The sequence below is a fragment of the Lytechinus variegatus genome, chromosome 9 (genome assembly GCF_018143015.1).
Source record: "Lytechinus variegatus isolate NC3 chromosome 9, Lvar_3.0, whole genome shotgun sequence".
In the NCBI taxonomy this organism is placed as follows: domain Eukaryota; kingdom Metazoa; phylum Echinodermata; class Echinoidea; order Temnopleuroida; family Toxopneustidae; genus Lytechinus; species Lytechinus variegatus.
The window spans coordinates 34,642,116-34,656,889 of NC_054748.1; the positions used below are offsets into that span (position 1 = coordinate 34,642,116).

General features: G+C 40.7%; 1 protein-coding gene across 50 annotated transcripts in view; it reads left to right on the forward strand.

Moving 5' to 3' along the window:
• Positions 1–14,774, forward strand: part of LOC121422072 (mucin-17-like) — a 96,350-nt gene that overhangs the window by 65,953 nt on the left and 15,623 nt on the right. For all 50 annotated transcript variants that reach the window (XR_005971073.1, XR_005971082.1, XR_005971075.1 and 47 more), the window contains 18 exons: positions 70–324; positions 895–1,146; positions 1,679–1,936; positions 2,447–2,704; positions 3,179–3,430; positions 3,777–4,028; positions 5,823–6,074; positions 6,529–6,777; positions 7,402–7,761; positions 8,324–8,446; positions 8,927–9,049; positions 10,309–10,434; positions 10,765–10,899; positions 11,803–11,964; positions 12,522–12,677; positions 13,286–13,405; positions 13,880–14,122; positions 14,491–14,748. Coding sequence is in view for 1 of the 50 variants with exons in the window: in XM_041616880.1 (XP_041472814.1) it covers positions 70–324; positions 895–1,146; positions 1,679–1,936; positions 2,447–2,704; positions 3,179–3,430; positions 3,777–4,028; positions 5,823–6,074; positions 6,529–6,777; positions 7,402–7,761; positions 8,324–8,446; positions 8,927–9,049; positions 10,309–10,434; positions 10,765–10,899; positions 11,803–11,964; positions 12,522–12,677; positions 13,286–13,405; positions 13,880–14,122; positions 14,491–14,748 (3,834 nt within the window). In the remaining 49 variants the exon portion in view is untranslated. The remainder of the gene's footprint in view (positions 1–69; positions 325–894; positions 1,147–1,678; positions 1,937–2,446; positions 2,705–3,178; positions 3,431–3,776; positions 4,029–5,822; positions 6,075–6,528; positions 6,778–7,401; positions 7,762–8,323; positions 8,447–8,926; positions 9,050–10,308; positions 10,435–10,764; positions 10,900–11,802; positions 11,965–12,521; positions 12,678–13,285; positions 13,406–13,879; positions 14,123–14,490; positions 14,749–14,774) is intronic.

The window sequence follows — 14,774 nt, forward strand, 5'->3', positions numbered from 1 at the left end:
TATGAAACTTGTTATGAAATCAGCTCTTCAGGTCATTCCAAAATACTTTTGATTCAACTTGCATTCTAGTTGACACCACTCCACCTGACGTAACCTGTGCCATGAACATCATCCAAAGCGTGGAGCTTGGAACGCAGTCCGTCCCGATCACCTACGAGGAACCAACTGCAACGGACATCTCTGGTGTGGTCATCTTGACCAGTCAGTCCCACTCTCCTGGAGACCTCTTCCCCGCTGACCAGACCACCACAGTGACCTACATCTTCACTGATGGTGCCGGAAACCAGGCCGATCCCTGTACCTTCACCATCCAGATCGTATCTGGTGAGTTGAAATTTCAGTTGATTTCAAGTTTATTTTAAGTTGATTTCAAGTTTATTTTAAGTTGATTTCAAGTTTATTTTAAGTTGATTTCAAGTTTATCTTAAGTTGATTTCAAGTTTATCTTAAGTTGATTATAAGTTGATTTCAGTTGATAATCAGTTGATTTTAACAGACATTTCGACCATTCTGAAGTTTGAGTTGATTTCATATTGATTATAAGTTGATTATAGTAGACCTCTCAACCATCCTGAGTTTGGGTGAAGAATGCTTTAAATACAGTCAGACCTGTTGATTAGTGCCACCCAAGGGAAACAGAAAAAGTGGCCACTGGAGACAAGTGACCTGTATTAGATGGGTTCTAGAACACATCTCCTTATCGGAGAACGTTTTGGTAGACATGTGGCCACTAAGACAGGTTTTACGGTTTATAATCATTAAGCTTGAAAAGTCGTTAAAAATGAATATTTTTAGTTCGTTGTATAAAATATAGCAAAGTCACCAAAGTAATGTTATTTTGTCACCAATAGTTTTTACAATCGACAAATCTTTCCAATTCCTCTCATATCTTAGATGACTCTACGCACCCAACTGTCATCTGTACCAATGATGTTGTGCGTGTCGTGGAGCTCGGAACCGCAGGCGTAGAGGTCTTCTACCAGGTTCCCTCGGCCACAGATATTTCCGGTACCGAAGAGATTATTAGCAACAGCAACAATCCTGGGGATTTCTTCCCGGTTGGGGTGACCACGGTGAGCTACCTCTTTGCAGATGCCTCAGGCAATGTAGCTCCTGTGTGTACCTTCACCGTTACCGTCAATACAGGTAAGTGATGGTGGTGGTGGTGGTGTTGATGATGATGGTGTTTATGCTGCTGATGATGATGATGTTGGTGAAGATGATGATTATGATAGTGGGGATGGTGATGGTGATGATGTTAATGGTGGTGATGATGGGTGGTGATGATGATGATGATTGATGATGATGATGATGATGATGATGATGGGGGTTATGGTGGTGGTGGTGGTTGTGATGATGATGGTGGTGATGATGATGCTGCTGCTGATGATGATGGTGGTGATGATGATGATGATGATGTTGATGATGGGGGTGATGGTGGTAGTTGTAATTATGGTGGTCATGATGATGTTGATGACATTGATGGTAGTAATGATGATGCTGGTGGAGATGGTGATGATGATTATGATGATGGTGATGGAAAGTATGATGATCGGTGATGACGAAGGTGAATGATGAGGAACTGGACGATTATTTTGGATGAAGAACATAGTGGTTATGATGAGAAAGATGAGGAAGTTTGCATAACAAACTTATTTTTGATCCCACTCTTTCTCAGTCGATACCACTCCACCAACCGTCCAGAACTGCCCCGAGGACATCGTAGTCACCGTTGAGCTCGGAACAGCCTCCACCCCTGTTGTCTGGGCCCTGCCCACCGCTACCGACGTCTCCGGAACTGCTGTCATCCAGTCCCAGACCAGGGAGCCTGGTGATGAGTTCAGTGCAAGCACCACCACCACCATCAACATTGTCTTTGTTGATGACTCCAACAATGTGGCTGATCCCTGCACTTTCACTGTGACTGTCACCACTGGTGAGAAAACAATATATGTTACGAGAATGATGATGATGTTGATGATGATGATAATGATGGGGGAAATGATGATTGATGGATTATGTTGATGTTGAAGGTGATTACGATGATGATGATGATGTTGTTGTAGTTGTTCATGTTCATGTTGTTGATGGTGATGTGATGATGATGAATTAGATGATAATTATTTTTATTTTTTTTAAATATTCTTATTTACCAAACACTTTTACCGATGCTTGTCAAGGATACCAATCACCAACTTAAATACAATCTTTCATCTGCAGAGGATACAACTCCACCAACCGTCCAGAACTGTTGATGTTGATGGTGATAACGATGATGATGTTGATGTTGTAGTTGTTCATGTTCAGGTTGTTGATGTTGATGTGATGATGATGATGAATTAGATAAGTTTTTTAATGTTTTTTTTTAAGTGTTTTATATACCAAACAATTTTACCGATGCTTGTCAAGGATACCCATCAACTTAAATTCAATCTTTCATCTGCAGAGGATACAACTCCACCAACCGTCCAGAACTGCCCAGCGGACATCATCCGCACCATTGAGATCAACTCTGCTTCTGAGATCCCCATCACGTGGATGCCACCAACGGCCACTGATATCTCCGGAACACAGTTCATCAGCTCTCAGACTGCTAACGTCGGCCAGAACTTCCCCGTCGGTTCCACCGTTGTCACCTACATCTTCTCCGATGCCTCCGGGAATGACGCTGACCCTTGCAGCTTCAACGTCATCATCCTAACTGGTATGACATTCTGTTCACCTCGTTATACCAATATTATGAATTCATGCTTAACATGAACTTTTGCTCAATATATGTGGTTTCACGATTGTCGTTGTCCCGTGACAAATGGAACCAACTCTTGATTTTTTACAAAATGGAAGTTTTCGTGTCTGGGAAACATCCAGTATGCTCTAAATGATTCTTAAGGAATTGGAATCATAGCCCTCTGTTAATGAGATATAGATGTTCAAAAAAGCAGGTAAATCATATATTTCCACACAAAAAAGAGACAATTTCCTCATTAACCTAGAAAGTCATTCCATAGAGTTTCTTCCTTTTCAAAGGACGACAGAAATGGAATATCAAGTACAGGAAGATAAACAAATTCAGTGAGACAGTCTGATCTTAGCATTGGCTTCCCATTAGGGAAATACATGACAAATTTGAGACTTCAATCTGAACTAACAAGATATTTTGATGCTCTTACTTTTCCAGAGGATACTACCCCACCGACCATCCTCAACTGCCCCAGCGACATCACCGAGACCACGCCCCTCAACTCTGGCGGCAAGGTCATCGTGTTTGTCGCCCCCACGGCCGTGGACAACTCCAACCAGGAGCCGACCGTCACCGTATCCAACCAACCAAACACTTTCTTCTTCACCGGAGAGACTGTGGTGACCTACACCTTCACCGATCAGGCCCTGAATCCATCCACCTGCTCTTTCACTGTGACCGTCATCGAGGGTAAGTTTGGACAGAGGGATGGTTTTCATAATTTGTGATTTCAATTTTGTAGGTTTGGGTGTTGAGAGCAAGAATTAGGCTGCCATATCTAGGAGCTTATAGCACAAAGCTTGATGAATATTCATAAAGTTGACTTATACACTCGATTGTGCATAATAATCAATGTGCTGGTAATCAATCATAAATATCAGCCCCAGAACTAAATTGTACTCCTTGTGATACAGAGCTGAGGAACCCTTTGCATAAGCTACTTGTATGGCTAATTTTACTTTGCCAACATGAAATTTTTCTTTTGATTGCCATATACATGTATTCATCACATAAACTTTTTATCATACCATTGCAGTTGACACAGAGAAACCAGTCATTCAGAACTGCCCATCGGACATCAATGTCAACACTCCTCTTGGAACCGCCTTGACCGTAGTCACCTGGCCTGCCTTGACCGTTACTGACAACTCTGGACAGACCTCCGTCCAGTCTCAGACCGCTGCCTCTGGGGATTCTTTCCCACCAGGAAGGACGGTGGTTACCATCGTTTACCAGGATCCATCATCAAACACCGAACAGTGTCAATTCACCGTCATTGTTACTGAAGGTAAGTCTTTGCTCATAAAGTCAACTTAAAGGCAGCAATACCTGCCATTTAAAACCGTTCTGGGGGCAGTTTCATAAAGCTGGTCATAAGTTAAGAGCGATTTTAAGAACGACTGGTGATCCTTTCTTACGCTCTTAACCATCGCCAATGAATATACCATTTACCACAGGAAAGAATTACCAGTCATTCTTAAAGTCTCTCTTAACTTACGAACAGCTTTATGAAACACCCACCTCTTGTGACTAACTCCTACCATATATGTGGGTGATTTCATCAAGTAATCAATCTTTTTCTGCCTTATCTTACTATTACTTCAGAAGCTGCCCAATAGTTTGAGCTATTTACAATGTTTCATACGAACAAGAAAGTGGAGCAAATCCTTTCAGGAGGTCTCACATATAGAGGGCTGTAGGTCCAACTACAAATCTAATTTGCGTCCCCAAACCAATCTTATGTTTTACAATTAATTACATTTTTGTCTCACCTGCGAAGCAAAGTGAGACTATAGGCGCCGCTTTTCCGGCGGCGGCGGCGGCGGCGTCAACATCAAATCTTAACCTGAGGTTAAGTTTTTGAAATGACGTCATAACTTAGAAAGTATATGGACCTATTTAATAAAACTTGGCCATAAGGTTAATCAAGTATTACTTAACATCCTATTAGAGTTTCATGTCACATGACCAAGGTCAAAGGTCATTTAGGGTCAATGAACTTAGACCATGTTGGAGGAATCAACATCGAAATCTTAACCTGAGGTTAAGTTTTTGAAATGTCATCATAACTTAGAAAATATATGGACCTAGTTCATGAAACTTGGACAAAAGGTTAATCAAGTATCACTGAACATCCTGCATGAGTTTCATGTCACATGACCAAGGTCAAAGGTCATTTAGGGTCAATGAACTTTGGCCGAATTGGGGATATCTGTTGAATTCCCATCATAACTTTGAAAGTTTATGGATCTGATTCATGAAACTTGGACATAATAGTAATCAAGCATCACTGAACATTTTGTGCAAGTTTCAGGTCTCATGATTAAGGCCAAAGGTCATTTAGGGTCAATGAACTTTGGCCGAATCGGGGTATCTGTTGAATTACCATCATAACTTTGAAAGTTTATTGGTCTAGTTCATTAAACTTGGACATTAGAGTAATCAAGTATCACTGAACATCCTGTGCGCGTTTCAGGTCACATGGCCAAGGTCAAAGGTCAATGAACTTTGGCCGAATTGGGTGTATCTGTTGAATTACCATCATAACTTTGAAAGTTAATGGATCTGATTCATGAAACTTGTACATAAGAGTAATCAAGTATCACTGAACATCCTGTTCGAGTTTCAGGTCACATGATCAAGGTCAAAGGTCATGTAAGGTCAATGAACTTTGGCCATGTTGGGTTTTTTTGTTGAATAACCATCATATCTCTGTAAGTTTATTGGTCTAGTTCATAAAAAGTGGACATAAGAGTAACCATGTATCACTGAACATCTTGTGCCAGTTAGAGTAGTATTCAAATTCAGCACTGCTGCTATATTGAACCGTGTGATGCAGGTGAGACGGCCAGAGGCATTCCACTTGTTGTAATAGATTGCCAATCTGCTCGTCCAGTAAGAGGTGTTTATAAATTTGTACAGTTTAAGTAAAACCTTTTGAATTGTGACTTTGCAAGAGGACTTTGCAATAGATTGCAAAAATTTTCTTGCAACTCCCCCTTGCTTACCCTAGCAGAGTATATATCTTAAATTGAGATCTCAAATAATTGACGTATCCCAATTAATCCTTTCCTCCACCCAGTCGACAACACCGATCCAGAGATCCTGTCTTGTCCCGAGGACATCACTTCTGAAGTTCCTGTGGAAGCTTCCGGCGCTACCGTCACCTGGAATGCCCCAGTGGTCACTGACAACTCCGGTATCCCGCCAACGGTCACCAGCACCCGTCTACCAGGCACATTCTTCCTCCGTGGATCCACCCAGGTTACCTATACCTTCACCGACAACTCCGGAAACCAGGTGTCCTGTTCCTTTGTTGTGTCTGTCATCGCTGGTAAGTGGCCTGAGGATATCCTCTCATGTGTTTTAAGCAAGGTAACTTATGAAAAGTCAGAGCAATGTCTTTCCCGCTTGAAACTCTTAAGTAGCTTTTCATTTTGTCTTGTTGACTCCATCCTACATCTGACCTGAAGTGTGAACTTTTATTTTTGTACTGCATACATGAGTGATACTAAAAAAAATTCCTGCTTTAAGTCCTATTTTATTATGAATTGAAACCAATAAACAGACTATTTTACTGTTCACTGTGACACTATGTATATATGGAATAATTTATGCATCAGACATGCATCATGTAAATGCAAATCGATTGGGCTTAAGAAGAATTTAAAATCAATGATGATCTAAGAAATCTGTGTTTGTTGGTCCAAGTCCAAGTTGCAGTTCGCAAAACAATCCATCTGTGACAGTTCCACCTAACCAGTGAATCCATTTATTGTTTCTTTCAGTTGACGATGTTCCTCCAGTTGTAGTCTGTCCCGAAAACGTTGTTGAGACTATCCTCGAGGGAGTTGACAGTGCCTACGTGACCTTCGACCTTCCAACAGTCACCGATAACAATGGCGCTACCAACTTTGTGTCATCGACAGCCAGCAGCGGAGATCCATTCCCAGTTGGTACCACCGTTGTGACTTTCACCTACGTTGATAACAATAACAACGAAGCTTCGTGCAGTTTCAGCGTCACTGTCTTGACAGGTGAGCTTTGTTTACAGAAGTGGTTACTAACTCTTAATGTGCTGATGTCAGCTGTTATTGAAGGGACTTTATTGCTAGAATTTCGGAACCAGCAAGAACTCATTGCACTGAGAGAATCATGAAATTATTATTTAAATGCTATTTTCAAATGGCAGATGTGAACTGTCTACAGTACTTTAATCACTGCTACTTTTACTCGTGTTGATTACATTGACAAGTCTTTAGCTTTAAAGCATCACAAGTCTTAAAATTCATCACTGTTGTTGGTTTTTATGAATATATAATCCACCAAGGGATGTCTTGTTCATACTCCTTGTCGGACGTTTTATCTGACAAGTCTCATTTTATCTGACAGTTACCTTAGGAGCAGTGCTTCTCAGCCAATCAAAATCAAGGGAAGTTGTTAGATCTGACAACTTGTCGGACAAAAATGTTGACGAAACGCTCCCCAGATCTTCAAACGCAACTCCAAAATTCAAACACAAGTCCCAAAGGCATGCATGTGATTGGTTGAAACTATTCAAGGATAGACTCTGTCGGATGCAAATTTCCATGTCAGTCACTTTTTTGATGTACCTGGCATATATCACATTTAATTCCAATGAAATCATCTTTATATTTCAGACACTCCTTGCTCACCCAACCCCTGTTTCAACGCCGGCGCCTGCATCGTCAACAGCCTCACGGAGTACCAGTGCGTCTGTACCGAGTGCTTCACCGGCACCAACTGCGAGACCCAGCTGAATGCTTGCGACAACAACCTCTGCCAGAACGGCGCCGGCTGTGTGGCCTACGAAGGCTCCTGTGACAGCTACTACTGCGAGTGTCCGTCCTGCTTCGTGGGTGTTTACTGTGATGTCCCTGTGGACGCCTGTGATAACCATCAATGTCAGAACGGAGGTGCTTGCGTCCTGGATGATGACACTTGCCTGTCCTACACCTGCTCTTGCCCACTCTGCTACACTGGGGAGTTCTGTCAGACCAGTAAGTGGTTGTTTCGTTCTGTTACAGTAGAATGACAGGTTATTTAATCTTGATACACTGTGGAAACCTTTGTCATTTTCAATACTCATTCTTGCCCACTCTGCTTCACTGGGGAGTTCTGTCAGGCCAGTAATTCCACAAGATCTTTCCATTAAAATTTTGATTTAAACAATATGACAAACAAGGTATCCAATCCAATATCTGATGTTGCATGATCCTGATCATTTATACTTGACACCGCCACCCTTAAGCACCTCATGTAAGTACTTTATTCTTCACACAGAGGTTGATGCTTGTGACAATCAAGTGTCAAATGGCGTAAGTTAACAATTAGGAAATCTGTGTGTTTTAACTAAAAACCCTGTTTCTTACAGAAGTTAAAAAGGTGCTTTTGGTAATCAATTTGAAATGTGCTTGTTAAGGAGCAAAACATATTTCTTAAATTGTGGAAAGTGTTAATTTGTTACACATGACCTTAACACCATTCTCCTTTCAACACCCTGCCTGAACACCATTCATCCATGCTATAACACTGTATTTTAACACCTTGTTCTTAACACAGAGGTCGATGCTTGTGACAATCACCAGTGTCAGAACGGTGCTGCCTGTGAACCTAAAGGAGAGCTGTGTACTGAATACACCTGTCAGTGCTCAGGGTGCTTCACCGGAGATCTCTGTGATGAAGGTAAGTCCCAAGAATATCCCAATGTCCACTAAATGTACCCTTTTCGAGAATGTGTTTCATCTTGGGTGCTTTTTCACATGTCAAGTCTGACGACTATGAATGATATGTGCACGTTTTATTTAACTGAAAATCATGTTAATACGAGACAGGGTGCATCGTATTATGGTTTTTATATGACCAATGCATTGATGCATGTATGTATATGCATATATACATAGGTGTTCACTACTTTTCCTAGTCATTGGTATAGTATCAGTGCAACCTGAGCCCATGTCTGAACAATGCCCAGTGTAATGTTCTGGGTGATGAATTCACATATTAACTCTTCTGTTCACATTTGTCTTTTATTTATCGTTCTTGGTGTATAGTCTTTGCAACCCCAGCCCTTGTCTGAACAATGCCCAGTGTAATTTTCTGGGTGATGAATTTACAAATTAACTCTTCCGTTCACATTTGTCTCCTTTTCTTCTTCATCTTCAGTACGTGATCCATGCAACCCAAGCCCATGTCTGAACAACGCACAATGTAATGTCCTTGGCGACAACTGTTACTCGTACACCTGTGAGTGCGTCGGATGTTTCACTGGCTTCAACTGCGAAGATCGTGAGTATCCCTCAATCCTCGACCCTGGTTTATCTGCTTGCGGAGTATTGCTCCGACACATTTTTATTCTAAACCAGAACTAACAAAGTTGTAGCAAGCAATGATTTTATGAGTAATTATGTAAGATGAAGGTTGTCACCATATTGTGGTAAATTTAGAACTGGTACATTTACATAAACCTGAGCTTCTGAAATCTTCAAATCCCAGCTTAAAAGCATTCACACTGAAGATCACCAACACATATAAGCACACGTGGGACAGTGTATCATTACTGTTTGGAAAAAGACCCAAATATCTGGCATTAATACCTTGTTTAAATGCTTATGCATGCTTGTAGGAATTACTAAAGAAACTAGAAAAAATCTTTGGGAGAACTGAGCATGCTTTCATAGGTTAGAACAGCATGGAGAAAGTTTGTTCTTATGGTCACCCAGAGTGGAGAACGTCTCGATAGCACTCAACATCATCATCATATGCTCTTTTTTTCACCAATTTTCATCTAGACTTAATTCTCACCCATTTTCTGTTCATAATACACTTAGGTATTAATTTTATTGGATTATGTCCAAATTGTTTTAATGACGCTTATGTATGCTTTGACTCAGTGGATAAGTCATCGGACTGTGAACCATAGGGTCCGTGGTTCAAATCCCATCACAGCAGTAGCGTCCTTTGGCAAGGTGTTCATCTACATTTGCCACTCTCGAACCAGGTGTTGTAAATGGGTACCCGATAGGAAGGAATTCTTTGAATGCTTGATGTGACTGATCAGGGTAGCCGTGCTAAAGCCGGTGTAATAAAATAGTATGCAGCGCTTAGGAGCATTTGTATTAAAGGCATTGGCTAACATTGATTTGACTTAAAAAAATCAGAGCTGCCAGGTCCCAATTGTCGCCTACGCCTGTGATATGTTACAAAAATGAAGCCCAGAAAAAATCGCGTCCGAAAATCATTATTTAGTGCTTCAAAAAAGTGAAATATAAAATGACCGGAAATACCATCTTAATTTCATCCATACACTTATGTGTTGTAATTATTATCGGCACGATAGAAATTACACAAAATCTTCATTTATAACGTATCAAAAGCATTTCTTTCAATTTTTTGCTTGGTTTCAGAGTTTTTAGGTTGACAGAAAGGCATTCATGTACATATTTCATCTCTCCTTTGATTTTTTTTAAATTACATGTCTACAACGTTAGCATATGCCTCTAAGCACTATATAAAAAATGGCATATTATTCTTTTCCATTTCAACAGCCATCCCATCACCATGCGACAACAACCCATGCCAGAATAATGGAGTTTGCTCGGTCATTGCAGGAGTGTGCTCAGGCTACCAGTGCTCTTGCCCTGAAGGATTCACTGGAGTTAACTGCGAAGATTGTAAGTCTCTCTCTCTCTCTATATATATATATATATTTTTTTTTTTAATATGTATTTAAGCCTGGTGTACACTACGTGAATCGACTACGACAAATTTTTAGCAAGTCACAATTTTCTTTCAATTTGATAAATACGAAATTCCAAGAGGTAAAATTATTACTATGTAATTCCAGTACTGGTGCTTTCTGAAGAGCAATGAAATAGCCACAATGATAACAAATTTACATTACACTCCGATGAGTGCATGTCAAAAGCTTCAGTATGTCCGTTTTTAAGGCTATTTTATGATAAAATTCTCTGATCTGATCTGGATTTTTTTTCCCTTTGCAGCCACCGTCGTGAACACCAATCCCTGCAACAACTTCCCTTGCAGCAATGGAGGTACTTGCACCACCATCGATTCCGACAACTACAACTGTCTCTGTGTCCCAGGCTATACTGGAATCAACTGCCAGACCCCATCTGGTAATTTTTTACCGTCATTATTAGCTACTGAAATTGTATCATTGGATTGGCTCTGAACAAAGCTGCTTGTGACAATCAGAAGTTGCTTTGTGAATAGCTCCCCTGAATTCATCTTCCATCCTAAAGAAACATTTAATGAAACAAATAATTATTTTTATGGACTATTGTTATAAGCTACTGAAATCGTATCAGCTGATTGGCTCTGAACAAATTGCTTGTGATAATCACAAGTTGCTTTGTGAAATGCTCCCGTGTATTCATCTTCCATCCTAAAGAAACATTTAATGAAACAAATAATTATTTTTACTTACTATTGTTATAAGCTACTGAAATCGTATCAGCTGATTGGCTCTGAACAAATTGCTTGTGATAATCACAAGTTGCTTTGTGAAATGCTCCCGTGTATTCATCTTCCATCCTAAAGAAACATTTCATGAAACAAATAATTATTTTTACTTACTATTGTTATAAGCTACTGAAATCGTATCAGCTGATTGGCTCTGAACAAAATTGCTTGTGATAATCACAAGTTGCTTTGTGAAATGCTCCCCTGTATTCATCTTCCATCCTGAAGGAATATATCATGAAACAAAAAGTCAGGGATGTTTACTGAAAAGTGTTATAAGCTACTGAGATCCTTGCATCTGATTGGCTCAGAGCATTATTGCGAGTGAAAATTACTAAGAGGATGCTTTATGAAACACTCCCCTGCAGTCATCTTCCAGCCCTAAGGAATGAATAATGAAACAATGGAATGATTTTTGATCGTGTATTCTTCAAATTGACAAAATTGCGATTTGAGGCCTCAAACCCAAATTAGTAGAGATGTGACTTGATATAGAATGCTTACTCTTTTTCCAACACCTGTTCTGATGTTTTTATATTTTCTTTGTCTTAATCCAGCCAACTCTCCGGGCCAGGACAGCTGCAACTCCTCACCTTGCCAGAATGGAGCCACCTGTGTGAACAGCTATGATAGCAGCACTGGAACTGTCTTTTATCTACCTCAGTACACATGTATCTGTGAGACCGGTTTCACTGGACCCAACTGTGGATCTAGCACTGGTAAGGACTTTAACCCATTATCCACTGGAACTGGTTTGTTCCTGTACAAGGCCTTTTGGAATTACAGAATTCAGTAGTTGACAGGTTAACTCAATGCTTACTGGAACATAATGGTCCCTATACAGAGCGTATGGGAATTTGCAGAATTCAGCAGTCAGCATATTAATTCATCACCTACTGGAACCTGATGGTTCCCGTACAAGGCCTCTGGGATTTAAAGAATTCCATAGTCAACAGGTTGAATGATTTCTTTTTTTGGGGAGGAGGCATGCTTGTAAGATCAGGGTAGCGTTTCATGAAAGGATTTGTCGGACGTTTTATCTGACTAGTACAATTTTATCTGACAGTTACCATAGTGACATTGCCTCTCAGCCAATCAGAATCATGAAATCCGAACAGATCTGACAACTTATCGGATGAAAATGTTGATGAAACGCTCTCCTGTTCCAAAGGTAATGAACATTGGGGGATAATACTTATATTGGCTTGGGCATGTATGAATTGTTCTAATTATAGTGAAGCAAGTGTGGATCTAACATTGATATTTTTCTTTGCAGCTACCAGCCCATCATTGGATGTCTGTTCCACTGGGGTGGAGCCACCCTGTCAGAATGGAGGTACATGTACCAACATGTACCAGAGCTTCTCCCAAGGAATGGATTTCTATTGCAGCTGCCCAATTGGCTGGACTGGACACACCTGTGAGACACCATGTAAGTTTAGCTTTACCATCATTATTTCCTCCACCATTCTTAAATTTTCTGTCATTCCTCTCTCATTCTCTTTTTTTTTTTTGTTCTCCTTCTTCCCTTTTTCTTCTCATGCTCCTTCTACTTCTCTTTTTTCCCTTCCTCCTCCTCCTATATCTCCTCCCTTGTCTTCTTCCGCCCTCTTTCCTCCTCCTTCTTCCCCCTCTTTCCCTCTTCCTCCTCCTTATTCTTCTTCTTCTCCTCCTTTTCCTCCTCCCCACTTTCTCTTTCTTCTCCTTCATTCTCCTTTCTCCTCTTCCTCCTCCTTCTTTTTCTTCTTTCCCCTCAGTCTTATTATTCTTCTTCTCCTTCTCTTCCCTCTCCTTCAGCTTCTTCTTATCCTTTATCCTTTTCTTCTCCCTTTCTCTCCCTCTCCTGCTCTTGCATTTCCTTCTTTCCTCTCCATATAAGAATGCTTCTGTTTTGCCATTACTTCTTAACTTCCTTTACACAATGTCCCATTAGCTTAAGTTACCAGATGTTACCAGGTGTCTGGGGTTAGTATTATGATCCTGTCTTGATTCTATGTTTATGCATGCAATAACATATTGTTTTTTTCCTCATTTTCATAGCCATCAACCCCTGTGCCAGTGGTCCTTGTGAGAATGGTGGTGTCTGCATGCCCTTCAACACATACTTCCAGTGCGATTGCCCAGAAGGTTTCTTTGGTACTACCTGCGAGGTTGCTCAGGGTAAGCACTGTCCACCATGCATAATTCCCCCAAATCATCTAATTTCAAAGTTTTTTATTAATAGTATTTGATGCAAAACTTATATTAGTTCACCTGTTGTAAGGCAGAGTTTACATGGATGATTTAGGGAAGTGAAATGAAGCTTGGCTCAGATTGAGTCATGATTGTCTGTCTTTGATAATTAAAGCAAATATCCTGAAAATGATCAAGACGTTATGCACCACATATTTGGTACTTATTACAGATGCTTCTTAGCACTGGCAATTTATATTGACCATTTTGGGAGTTTTTAGTGAAATATTTCAGATAGGATTGTCTCTGCTTAGTAGATGATGGCCAATATACATAAATATTTACCATAATCTTTAAGGGAAGCCCTGCCATATCTGTAAAAGTGCAAAAAACATAATGGTGCATAAAAGGAGCCTTGAGGCACACCACATTTTGACAAATCTCTTATACGTACCTGTACAGGTGACACTGAACCACCAACCATCTCGGACTGTCCTGAGGACATCACTCGTACCATCTCATCCTCAAGTGGTATCTCAGTTACATGGGTAGAGCCAACAGCTACAGATGCTGGCACCACCCAACGTCTCCTTCGCTCTCACACACCCGGATCTTTCTTCCCTCTCGGAGACACTGCCGTCAGTTACGTCTTCACTGATAACAGTGCCAACCTAGCAACCTGTACTTTCTACATCACTGTCACACGTAAGTTAAAAATGAGTCGGAATGTTCCATTGTTCCCTGAATGTCCAATTCTTAATGTCAACCTTCTAGGCATGTTGTATAAGAAGAATCTGTGAGGATAATTTAGCCAATCCTCCTTAAGTAGCTATGCAAATGTTTATCAGAGAATAAAGGAAAATAAAGGACCATTAAAGAGCCTTGTAGGACACTTTTTTTAAGAAAAAAATTATCATGTATGCACTTGTATTTCATATTCCCAGTATCAAAACATAAGATTATGAGACCTCTCACCTTCAGAGTTTCCACACTATATCTCATTTGGAATTCTTCCAAATATTTATACCCCCAATCTTCATCCCCCTAAATTGTCTTAACATTTCTATCCGCAGTGGCTGAGACGGACAACGTCCCTCCCGTTATCCAGAACTGTCCATCTCCCTCCGTCGCCCAGGCCCCTGCAGGTAGCACATCCGCGGAGGTCTCCTGGATTGTACCTTCAGCTACTGATAACAGTGGAATCGCTGTTACCGTCTCTAACAATTACAACCCAGGCGACACCTTCCCGGTGGGCGAAACTGTTGTTGCCTACACCTTCACTGATGATGCAGGAAACCAGAATACCTGCACTTTCTCCGTCAGAGTTGTTGGTAAGTCTTCTTATTTTGGTCAGATG